At 43.9% G+C, this 13,197-nt stretch overlaps 1 protein-coding gene across 1 annotated transcript; it reads right to left on the bottom strand.

Moving 5' to 3' along the window:
- Positions 1-3,695: 3,695 nt before the first annotated feature.
- Positions 3,696-9,060, bottom strand: LOC117848817 (uncharacterized). The gene is made up of 8 exons (XM_034730369.2): positions 8,004-9,060; positions 7,213-7,335; positions 7,054-7,120; positions 5,744-5,847; positions 5,556-5,658; positions 5,140-5,438; positions 4,511-4,816; positions 3,696-4,424 (listed from the first exon to the last, which is right to left on the bottom strand). The coding sequence occupies exons 1-8, from the start codon at positions 9,024-9,026 to the stop codon at positions 4,068-4,070; spliced, it is 2,382 nt and encodes a 793-aa protein (XP_034586260.1). The 5' UTR covers positions 9,027-9,060; the 3' UTR covers positions 3,696-4,067.
- Positions 9,061-13,197: the final 4,137 nt, after the last annotated feature.

Genomic DNA, 13,197 nt, shown 5'->3' on the forward strand with positions numbered 1-13,197 from the left:
ATATCAAACAACAGTTTCCAAAGGAACCAGCAATACAATAGGTTGCAACCCATACAACACCTAGTTTGCAACAAGCAGACTCCATTATTTGGCATTTGTTCAATTATCAAGTTTACAACCAGGAATATATAATATGCGTAATTGGAGTAAAAGTCATACCTATTAGGATCACATAGGGCTGGTGCCCCTCATGCAGTTCTTAAAAGTTTCAAACAGTCATTTGAATGATTCAACTGTTTCGTCCCGAAGCAGCGCTTGGCCAAAACTGCCAGGCCAAAACTGCCAAAACTAACATTCTTCAGGTTGTTATTGGTCCCCACAAACATGTCTAGAGGCATGTTTTTTCTGTTTGTTTTGTGAGTCGTGTCAAACGTGATCACATCACCGAAATCCTTGCACTTAGCTCTTTGGCTCGTGTGGCTCTAGAATATGCTCCTGAGCAACTTTGTTTTCGAATCAAAATCCACATCCTAACAAAAGTACTCGTTGCTCGCGTTGCAACTCTCTAAAAACTTAAAAAGCTTGTCCAGATCACCATCCCTGCCCTCCCTTGCTTGCTCAGCATTCCTGGAATATAAAAAGAAATAAGTAAATTATTTTTGCAGTTATCAGGATACTTTTTAGTTATGCTACATGAGGTTTGGTTTCTTTCTTTTGGAATTTTTTTGGATTGCATGTTTTTCACATCCTTCTATATGAATTGCCAGTTTTGACGGCCACCAAACAGCTCAGACATCAAGTTCATCGCAGCCTAGTGCGCCACCTCATTCCTTGACATGATAGCAAACAGGTCATCCATCGCCGCCTCTCTTTGCTTGTGGGCATGCATGTACCTCTCCATCCTAGGCGACGAGTGCAGCTTGTGGTTGTGAGCTTCCTCAACATGGTCAAAGTACCATTTCTTCCCTTTCTTATCTTCTTGACCTTAGCATATACAGGGCAGCCCACTCTCTTTGATGTATTTTTAATCTACAGTTGGTCATTCTCTTTATCTATTTTTAGAAACCCCTCTCGATTGCAAACCCAGTGCTTAGTCTCCTTGCTATCCTCACACTGAACCCGGCCAGTCTTGCATAATCACAGTGAAAAAGGTAGACTTCTTTTTTTATCTCAAATGTCTGCCTCACCCATAGGATAAACACATCAAGTATATTCGGATCCAACGATAAAAATATACGGTGGTAAAGACGAATGAATTCTAGCACATAACTAAAAACATATAGAGTTGCAATTACAGTATCACAAGTAGTTGCAATCAAAGTACAACTAATGTTGTAATCCTGCATCTGAAAAAATCTTGCCAGATCATTACCAAATGTTGCAATCACACAACAACCACTAGTTGCAATAAAACTATACATAATGTTGCAATCCTCATCTGAAGTTGCAATCACCGCATATGAAGTTGTACGACGGTAAATATGAATGAATTCTGGCAAATAAACAAAAAACAGATAGAGTTGCAATCACACTATAGCCATTTGTTGCAATCAAACTACAGGTAAGCATTGCAATCCTACATCTGAAAAAGCTTAGCCAAATTATTACCAAATGTCGTAATCACAGATAGAGTTGCAATTACACTATAGCCATTAGTTGCAATCAAACTATAACTAATGTTGCAATTCTCATATGAAGTTGCAATCACCGCATCCGAAGTTGCAACATACATCAGGCACACCAGTTTATTTAACCAGGTGCAAAACAACATATACACCACGATGCAATCCACGCCTCAAGTTGCAAGCACACCAAAACATAATTCATCGTTGCAACTATTTTGTTTTACCAGTTGCAACCAGACAGCTCCCCCAATCTACATCTAAAATCAATTTCGACTACAAACATCACAGTTTAGTTTTCCCGTTTTGAGGTTGAGGTTGCAATCACACTTCGGATGCTTGCAATGAAAAATTAAAAAAAAATAAGCATGCCCTCCACGGAAATCGCAGTTGCAATCAGAGGAGTGCTCATTGGGTGGAATCTCGGGTCAAGTTTAGGGGTGATTAGTGCTCCAGGAGGAACCGAAGCGAGGGACGTCAGCATTGTCGTATGATGCAAGGGATCACCCGATTCGCCGGGGACGATTGCTCCCGTGACGGGCGTGATCATCGGCGGAACCGGAGGAGTTGCGGTCGCAGATGTTGCCGCCGCTAGAGACGATGCAATCAGATCCCCCCCCCCCCGGCGCGCGACAACCATCGCCATCTGCTGCTGCAGATTGGGCTGCACAGCTAGAAGCGGCGATCCAAACTGGGATAGTGACGGTGGGGCCATGGGCGCAACCGCAGATCAACTGATTCCGGGGCTAGATTTTGTGGTGGTAGATCAGCTAGTTTGGCGGCACAGATGGGGGCGAGGGAAGGAAGGGGGAAGGCACAGTTTATTTATGTCGGAGTCCGGATGGGGCAGGAGGGATCTTTTTTATCCGGGCGGGTAGGGGGCGTGCGGGCCAGGGGGGTTGTGCACCCGATGCACAAAATGCACTTGAGTGCACATACATACATACATACATACATACATATATGCAGTTTGAATGTAATTCGTGGAAGCTCGGGCCTTCACAAGGTGGTATTGTGATGTGAGCGCATATGTGCGGAGTTTGCCTATGGAATATTCATGCCAGATGACTGTGAAATTAAGTTTGTAACTTTCTGTTTTTATGTTTGTCCTGGGATTAATAAGCTCGGTCCTGTACCTATAGTACAGACTATATGTATGAACTCTGTGAGTTCTTATTCCAATATTCTTTGTCATTTTATCTCATGTAAAGTTTAATGTACATCAACTGCAATAAATTGAAGATTCGTGTGTTGCAAATGTCCACAGTATCTCTCTATGTCGTTGCAAAGGTTACATGCTACTTCCTCTCATCGCAAATATAAGTGCATCTAAAATTGTCCTAAGTCAAACTTTTAAAAATTTTAATAGCAATATGTATAAACATATTATCTTAAAAATAAGAGTAATATATTATATAAATTATTTTTAATAGTGAATATAGTAATATTATATAAAATTTAAACATTGATGGTCAAATTTGAAAAGCTTGACTTAGGACAAACTTATATACACTTATATGTGATCGGGAAGTAAGGAGCAGTTCAATCTTATATTCGCACCACTGTGTTGCGGCCGACGTACTCACTAAATCATACCACACACTGACGCCACTTCTCTCACTGCTAAACCACACCTCTCCTATGAACGTTTGGATGTAACTTTGCACGTGCAGTGCGATTCCAGTCAGAAATTGTCGTGCGTCCACCGCCAGTCCGCCACATCTCAACAACCATCCTAAGCCAGGGCCCTGATCGTGGTTAACAGATTCTAGATTACAACCGATGATGCTAGAATTTGCAAATGCCAATGAAAACATCAAACACTCAAATCAAGATTTATCAGTCAAGCACGGTGGCTGATAAGTTCAAAAAACAGGAACGCAGACTTTTGTACCCTGCCTGCTAGATAATTGCAAATAGCACTATAGAACTTTCAATGGAGTAACACTACTCCCATTTCAGTAGTCTGTCAAGGAGAACGCCATTTTTCTGAGAGCTTTTACATGCCACATGTATCAAATGAAAAAGGAGCAAACCAATGAGAGCCAAGAAAAACTTCAAAATGTCACGCAAGTTTAGACAGCTTGATTATTTACTACAATTAGCAGAAAAAAAACTAAAGGGAAAAAAAACTCAAAAATGCCGAATATGAGCAAGGCTCTAGACGGCTTCATGTGCTTACCACACTTAGGTTCTGAATGGAAACTATCAGTGTGCCGTTGCAATGGTACAAATTCCGGACATACAAAACTTGTTCTGACTAAAAAATTGTGAACAAGAAAACTTTCTGATAGCCTTCTGTTGCTTTGACTACGCCCCACAGTACAAAGCTACCAGCCCAGAGAAGTTTGGATGTTATTTTACACGTTACAGCTTATGACTGGACATATCAAGAGCTATATCATATAATGCACATGCATACCCGATGTAGGACTATCCAAGTGAAGCAGCTCATCTGAACAAAACCGAAGATGGAAATTCAATAAGCACAGTTGGAGGGCACACTCAAGTCCTCTTCCTTCTCTTCTTACTTCGCCTCCTTTCACTCTCATCAGAGCTTGATTCCGACTCGGACTCAGAACTGGACCCTGAGCCGGAGCTTTCTGAACCAGATTCTGATCCGCTTGATTCTGATTCAGATGATTCCGGCTTCTGCTGCTGCATTATGAGGCGCGGCATGTTCTTCAAGTACTCCCTCAGGCTCTCCGTGATACCACCAAGACCAATGGAGGTGAAGAAATTGATGGAGAACCTTGTATTCTTTGGATGATCCTTGGGGAAGATTGACTCGAAGGAACCTTGCATGTTAGGATCATTAAGTCTCTCATTGAGTAGGCGTATGCCCAGGTGCTCCGATAACTCCTGTATTGCACAAATAGGTATATCAGTATTATAAATAATGAACAATAAATAGCTATGACTAAGAAACCGGCATCTTTGCATCATACCTGGAATAGAATTTTTATGAAAATCCGAGAAGAGGATGTTGTGTCTTCCTCTGTCAGCCGGATGTAAGCCAAAACGTGCCAAGGGAGTGCATCAGTCCCCAACAAATGTGCAAAGAACTTGGCAACATTCCTCAACTTGTTCGTTTCAAGGCGATGAATCATCGAATATTGTTGCACAAAACATTTTTCAAAGTTCTCTTGGTACACTTTGTTGATCATGCAAAACCGCTGTCCTAGCAGCCCATAATACCGAAGATATGTCCTCTCTTGACTGCAACACTCAAGCAGCATAATACACAGCTCCATCTGTCACGAAACAATCAATTTTAGTCAGGGGACCATAACAAACATTGCAGATTAAAACGCAGGTTGCAGGTTCTGCATTCAGCCATCAAGATAAGACAAACTGGACCATGTCTAATGCCCACATGAAAAGGCTAAACCCAACAATGCAAAATCAACAAAAATTGGCACATTTACAAAAGCTCAAATCAGTGTTAAAAAAAACTATGATTGTACTAGTAAAAATACAGGCTGTACATTTCTGAACTGGCAGATTAGAGAAACCAGACAAACAAGGCAATCAAGAAACTTTAACAAAAACAAACTAGAACCAATATAGTGCTTACCTCTTGACCAGGCTCAAGTTTAATTTTCATAAGCTTGTGACCAGCTTCTTCAAAATCAACACTGGACATAATAGTCAAATATATAGTTCTTCTTAGATTCACAAGATTTGTCTCTGTTCTATCCCTTATCTCCATCTCTTCCTCGTCCTCTTCTTCATCAGATTCTTCCTCTTCCTCATCATCAGAAGCGGCATCTGATCCTTCTTCATCTTCAGAAGATTCTGCTCCCAGGATGCTTCTCTTTAGGTTCTCATAGGCCTTCTCATCTTCAACAAAATTTGGATTTGCCCTGAAAACATCTGCAATTAAAGAAAGGTCAGCCTTACACCACACAAAAGCTGCACGCCCCTTCATTCATAAGGTTCATATAAAAAACGTCGCATAGAAGAACGTCCATGCAGCAAACAAAACCTTACTTAGGTTGGTCTCAGGGTCTAGGTCATCTTCAAGGGATATCTCATGTGTAAACTGGTCCTCCTGCTCCACAAGATCCAACTCTGGTCGGATGGCAGGGAATCCCTATAAAGAAAAAAAAATCATCTATCAGAACATTGAATGAGCATGCAATGGAAAAAACACCAGGCTACAGCAAGTATAATTTCACCTGAAATTTAGCCTTTCTAATTGCAAAAAGGCCTTCAATCAAAAATTGTACTCTCTTGTCTATTTCTCCTTCATGAAGTATGCCCCGAAATCTTTCAAAAATAGCTGCATGGATCGATACACAGGTAAATGTTTTTTGAATTAAGACAGAAATAGGAGGAAAAAACTAACATCATTCCTCAAAGTAATAAATTCTTATCCACAATGGTCGAATCAAGGTTGAATTGAGTTTGTAGTATTTAGAAGAAAACATAACAATCACATTCAGCAAACATGAAATACTCCCCCAAATCACAAAGAAGTCTTGCTGTACACAGTATTCAAAACAGAAAAGTAAACATTAATCCCTATTTTAATATAGGTGAAAACATTAATGAATAACAATGCTCCAAAAGTAATTCCCAAGACAAGTTTTATCATGTCATTTTTTTATGTCCCATTCAGTTTTTAATGAAGATGTTATTAATCATAATTTAAATAGTTGACTACACGCACTCCTAAATAATATAAATATATTGATGGCAAGATTTTATGCATCAGCTCTATGGAATATGACCCATGCAGAATCATTATTGCAGTTCTGCAGACAAATTGCATGGGCACTACCATGATATTTTTAACCTTTACCACAAGTATTATTTTTTATTTTTTAATCAAACGACACATGATGTATAAAATCATTTCACTAAGAAAGAAAGTACAAGAGGTACAACACCAAAGACATTTTCCGCAAGTATTTTTTAAAATATTTTCTACAAGTTAATTAGGATTTAACCTGTTTTCCTAGACTAGCTAACAGCAACTTGCACCACATTAATAATCCTCTAAAAGCAACCCTCACATAAAAAAACTATGTTACACAATAAATTTGCCCTTCTAAGTAGAGAAATTGCACAGGACAATGTTACCATATTTACTTTCATTCACATGATGACATAATAGTTGTACAGATACATCAAAATTTGTGTTCTCCTTAGCATCCGAAACCAAGAACATGATAAAAGCTGAATATCTAGGCATCCACTGTCATCTAGTTATAATTTGTGGGTTCACAGCAATACATCTTACAAAGTTAAACCTACATAATTTCCATGTTTCACCGAAACCCAGATAATCACATGGTTAACCTAAAAAATCCTCATTGTGTCCAAATATTTAAGACGTGATGTAAAATACATTCCTCTTATATGACTTGATAAATTAACCACCATGTCTTAGATACAAAACATGTGGGAGAAATGATATTGCCTTGCTGGAAACTGACACATTTAGAAAGACATATCCAAATAAGCACTGCCTCGAATAGCTTACCATGAAGACCTTGTGGAGATAGGTCCTGTAGCATGGCCCCACACTCTTTGACAAACCCAACAGCCACCTGTCATTTGAGAAATATAGGCATACATTTCAGAAATCACATGAATATGTTGTTAAAAAAAGTAAGAAGTACACGAGATCCGAGTTATGTACCTCAACACTATCATCAGTTGGATTTTCAAGGAGTACCGTAAGAAGCTCCAGCGCTACAAGCTCATGTGCCACCACCTGATTTACCAAGTGTGCTATGAACTTGGTTGCTGCAAGCAATTGGGGCTGCAATCAAGGAGAACTTTAAGTAAGAAATATATGCAGAAACTGACAATCAGATACAAATGCAATTCTTTGTACTCAAATATCTTCAGAATCCTAAATGCTAAGTTTCACCCTAATAAGTACATAAACAGCAAAAGCATGGGGGTACATAAGCCTTATGTACAAACAGCATTTTTAGTTTGTATCCTTGAATTCTGAATCCAAGAAAAGGTATAGCCTATATAACTTTCCAAACCCGTATAGACCCAGCTACAAATGGCAATCGATGCTATCCTCAAGTGTTGTGAACCAAGTAAATTTCTCCCTTCGTAATTACAGAACAGCAAATCTATGGGTTTGAATCATCATTTCATTCATAGTCCCTGATTCATCTCCGGAATGCACAAGTCAATTTCGTTTTTGAGAATCGGTAAAAGTACCATAGCGCTACTCAAACTCATATATTCTTCAAAACAGGATAGCCCATTTTGTAAGTAGATAAGTTCAGACAATAGCAAAGATATTGATTACGATCAGGCAAATTACCACATATCACTATAAAATATTTCCGTGAAATCACCTTATGATGCAACTATACACCAAGCATTTATAATCACTAAATGAGTCACATTTAACTGAAAAGTGATAATATACCGATACATGTTGAAGGACAGCGAAGAGAAGCACACCTTGTCATTTCGCTTATATGCCCTCTTGAGCTGGAGCACAACACGAACAAGAAGCAACCGCCCAATCTCAGGAAACTTGGTATTCACAACCGCGACAAGTGCAGCAAAAACATCGGTGAACCCAGGTGAGGCCATCTGTGACTTGATGCACGATTGGCAGAAGAGCCCCCGCCCACGAACAAGGTTCTCCGCAAAGAGCTCCGGCACTATATTCTTGATATTGGTCGCATTGACCTTATTCACCAGCCCATTGATGCTCTTCTTGAGAGCATCCCAGGTGAGCCGCTGGTACTCAGGGCTCGACTTGTCCTCCACCTCCCGCATCATCTGCGCCATGCGGAATGGCGGGATGTAAATCCCACCCGTGCGCCCAGGGATCATCTCCGGCAGCAGCGGCGGAGGTGGGGGAAGGGGTGGCGTCGGTTCATTCTTCTCAGGGCTCCTCCGACGCTCCCCACGGTCGTCATCCCTGCGTCTTCGGTCATCCCGCCGCCTCGAGCCCTCATCTCGGCGGTGGCGGCGCCGGCGGCGGTCATCGGGTGAGGATCCCGACTCCGAGCTGGGGCTGCGGCGGCGGTGGCGCCGGCTGTCCCTCTCCCGGTCGCGCTTGCCGCGGCGGTCCTCCCTCTCCTCATCCGAATCCCTAGCCCGCCTCCGCCGGCGGCCATCCTCCTTCTCGTCGTCGGAAACCCTAGCCCGCCTTCTCCGGCGGTCGCCATCCTCCTCCCCATCCGAAACCCTAGCGCGCCGGGGAGGGCGGTCGTCGCCCTCCGCGTCCCTTCCGGGCTTGGCGTGACCATTCTCCTTCTCCTCGGAGGGCTTGGCGTCGCGGTCGCCGCGGCGGCGGTCGGGGTCGGGCGGTGAAGCCCTAGATCTGCGGCGGCGGTCCGCGTCGGCGCCGGGGGATGGAGAGCGGGGTGGGGACGGGGACGCGCGGCGCTTGCGGCGGCGCGGGGATTCGTCGTCGCGGTGGCTGTGGCGGCGACGCGGTGGGGAGGCGGCGGGAGAGGCGGAGGCGGCCATCGAGCCGCGAGGGAGGGGGTTTGCGGGTTCTGTGGGGGATATTTCGGGGGAGGAGGCGGGGTCGTCTCCGTGAGAAAGGATGCATAATCATCAAAATTCAAAATAGAAGTCGGCTCGATTGGTTCTGCATAACCGAGTATTGATCCGAATTTGGAACCGTAGCTGAATTTAAAAACTGTACTTGAAACTTCTACTTAGTTTTGAGCCACCACCATCGAACCCAGATCGATTCATGTAGGGAACACAACTGAAAAGGAATTATCAAGATCACGTGTATTTTGATAGTTGAAGGCAAGAGTATTTTTATGCATGTTTGGAAAATTGAAAAAGTAGAAAAGAACTTCTTTATTTAATTATTTACTTGTATTGACATAATGATATCGCTAGATGAAAGTGGTGGAAATCCTTGATGGTTTTTCAATGTGCATGTTGAATTACGTATTTTTTAAGAAAATGTTAGAAAGGGTTAACATATATCTAGACTAAGAGTTATTACCTTTGCAAAAGTAACTATCTCTATTTAAATAAAAGTATTTGTATCTACATTTGTTACCATCTATAGGTTTTACTATGCCACATTAGTCTATCAAACTTGATGGTTAAATAAAAAGTATTCATGTCTACAACCACGAGAGAAGGCTTCTAACTTGATGGTTATATAAATGTCTAATCTTAGAGTTGAGCTTTAAACTATAATGCTCATCCGTCAAAAACCATCCAGAGGAGCTGATATTATAACAAATCGTCACAAAGAAATTGAATTGAAGAATACATCGAGAAAGTCTTTTTCCTTCAAAATGCCACTTCATAGATTTGACATCCATATATTCCTCTAATCTATTAGTCTAGTCCACTTTAACTTTCAATTAGGATATTTACAATGACATGGTTGTTTATCACTACATTTTAGAATTTTTTTAAAAAATTATGTCGGATTCAGTGACCGACAGTCCACTAGGGGTTACTGTCAGTGTTCTATACCCGGCAACCTACTGATGGGTATCCCGAGGTAGTAGATTGGTTGGTGGGGAATCGTCGGACCTGGAACTCAAAGGTAAAACGAAGACACAAGATACGGATTTATACAGGTTCGGGCCGTTAGAGTAGTGTAATACCCTACGTTTTGTTTGGGTCTGCGCTTGAATGTTGTTTGGTGTTGAAGATTTGGTCCTCTGTTATTGTTCTATGAGGTCTTGGCCTACCGATCTAGAGATCCCTGCTCTCCTTTATATACTCCAGGAACTAGGATTACTAGTTGGTTACAAGGTAGGAGTCCTATTAGAATTATAGGGTATGAGTCCTAGTAGGATTACAAAGAAATCCTTGTAGGAGTCCGTCTTTTTCCTTCCTTACGGGTACTAGGATCTATCCCCGACAGTTACCCAAGTGGTAGATTTGTAGGCGAGGGAGATCGCAAGACTAAGAACTCGAATGGTAACACAAGGATGCAAGGCTTGAACAGGTTTAGACCTCCCGAGAGTAATACCTTACGTCCTGTGTTCTGGTGAATTGTATTGTTGATCGCAGTGCGAAGAGTTAACGTGAGGTTGGGTTGTGGTACCCACAGGGGGCGTCCCTAGCCGCCTTATATAGGCTGACGACCTAGGGTTACAATCGGATAGAATCTAATCCTAGCCGGTTGTTACATGGAAAACAATCTGAATTGGACTACAACAAGTATCCCGTGATATTCGGGCAGAATCCGTTCGCTCGGCCTTCGAGGTTGTGCTCCACGCGTCTTCATGCCTTTGACCCACATGGCATGGTCAAGCAGTACCACATGTTAGGATCGACCTGTATCCTAATCGGTGGGGACCTGTGGGTACCCTTACCCTCAAGCTCCCGAGCAATGTGGAGTCGAACAAGAGCCTGACGGATGCGCAACGAAGCTTGTAATGTACTCAGCTGAAGTTGCGGAGTCGTCATAGCGATGGAGAGGCTACGCGGTGCTCAAAAAAGAAAAAAAATTGAAGCTTCCACAGGTGTATGACCAAATGTGCATGGCTATGTGACTACCAAGCTCCGGGATGTCTGGCATCCTATAGCTCGAAGGAAAATACATGGAGTAGCTCCCGAGCATTGAAGTGATTAAAGTAATTGAATCAATGGTGAAGAATATGATGTATTGTTTTATCATGAAAAGGATCCAAATATAGCGCTCAGCTCCCAAGCACGAGAACTGGTGGAGCCAAGGAGCGAGGACTAGCGGAGGAGGCACGCCGTGAAACTTAACGGGAAACCTGCGGATTCCGTCCATCTCTTACGCTGTAACAGGGGACCCGCAGATTCCGTCGCTAGGTTTACGCCGTCAATACCTTCAAAAGCCGAAGAGGCGTGGTTTCCATTTTCATTTCCACTCTCCCACTCTCAAACACTGCGGAGGTCCGCGGGGGAAGCGGAAAGAGCTGACCCTGCCACCGCCAACACCTCTTCGCCCAAAGTTTCGAGTGAAGAAGAGCACGATGTAAGTATCTTCATGACGTTGTTTGTTGTTGAAAGCTTGTCTGTATGCTATGTCGCTTTATCTCTGTGTCCCGCCGTCCGAGCAGGAGGGCGGTGATGGAGGACGAGCCAAACCCGCAGGCTGCTGGCATCGAGACCCAGGCAGAGGGTCGGACATCTGATGCACCCCAAGGGGCTGCATCGGTATTTGCTACTTAGGGCGGCGACAAAAGTGGCCTAGTAACGGAGCCTGAGAGGCCTGAGCAGCAGTCGCCCCTGCGCCAAGACGTTGCTGAAGATGCTGCAAATGCCGCGCCTGGTGACACGGATGCCAACGTCAAGGTCCAAATGGGGGAAGACCCTAGGGAGGCGCCGGTTGATTCTGGGGCGGCGGGCCATGAGGCCAACGTCAACGCTGACGAAGAAGAATCCCTCCACGTTGGACTTCTCCGGGACGGTTCTGGCGTAGGAAGCTGCCGAGGACAAGAGAGACCTTGACGAGCTGAAGCAGGCTTCCGGCAGGGTCGCTAAGCTGTTATACGTAAGTTAGCCGACCTGATTTGATGTTAATCATCATTCCTAGTTTCCTTCTCTAATTAGTTGGGATGATTCTTGCCCAGAACCTAGCCGAGCATGCGCACAAGAGGGCGGATGCCATCCACCGCGTCGAGGAGTATCGTCTCAAGGCCAAGCGCCTGGAGGCCGAGCTCAGGAAGACCATAGGTGTTGGTTGCGTCATTGGAGTTGGAATTAATTGCACCACAGGAGTTGGTTATGTCACCCTTTCATTAACTGATGGTCTTGCTTCATCAATAAATGAGACTTGTTCTTCACCATCATTTCCAACATCGAGAAAAACTAATTGGTTAGAGTGGAGGAGTTACCTTTCCAGAGCAATTTCCCTTCTTTTCCCTTTCGAATCCGGTGAAGGATGGAGTGGATCTAGAGGGGAGGAGTGGGGGCGGCGCCATGGTAGGGAGAGAGCTCGGGTTAGGGCTGGGAGGGGAAGGGAGGATGTGAGGAGGAAGGGGGCCGGCGGGCCTGCTGTGTAATGGGTTGAGTCGCGTCACGCTGCCTGGCGCGACTGAGTCGCACCAAAGCATGTGGCGCGACTCAGCTAGCCAGCTCGGCTACCTCACGCGCGCCGCGCTAGCATGGAGGGCAGGTCGCGTCTTATGCTTTGGCGCGATTCAATTATTAGTCACGCCAAGCGGCATGGCACGACCAAAACAGCTGTTTCTTGGAATTTTAGTTTAAGCTAGACTGTTTTTAAAATTTTAGATTAAAAAAAGGTTAAAATAAAAAAATTCCGGTTGCAAGAGGATGCGCTCCCGCGGCGTCTCAACGCCTCCGCCTGCGTCGTCGGAGTTCTGGCCGGGGTTCATGGCGGCGCGGCGTCCTGTGCGATAGGGTTTGGGGAGATCTGGGAGGGGGATTGGGATCTGGGAGATACGTGTGGGCGTCCTGTGCGCTCAAATAGGGATAGGGGTATTGAGCATTCTTAACTGAAACTTGAAATTCATTAAAAATAGAATTGGTTCTCACTGCTTCTCAGTACAAAATTGTTTTGTTAAAGTTTGAATCTCCCAAGTTAAATTTTGAAGTTTTAATCAATTTCAACCACCCATAGTGTTTGCGCCGGCAGTCAGCAAACATCAGTTGCACACAAGCGCTCTCTCAGCTCATCGCCAGGCACTCAACAAGATCAGTGCACCACGAAGCTGGGGAA

Source organism: Setaria viridis, chromosome 3, assembly GCF_005286985.2.
Source record: "Setaria viridis chromosome 3, Setaria_viridis_v4.0, whole genome shotgun sequence".
In the NCBI taxonomy this organism is placed as follows: domain Eukaryota; kingdom Viridiplantae; phylum Streptophyta; class Magnoliopsida; order Poales; family Poaceae; genus Setaria; species Setaria viridis.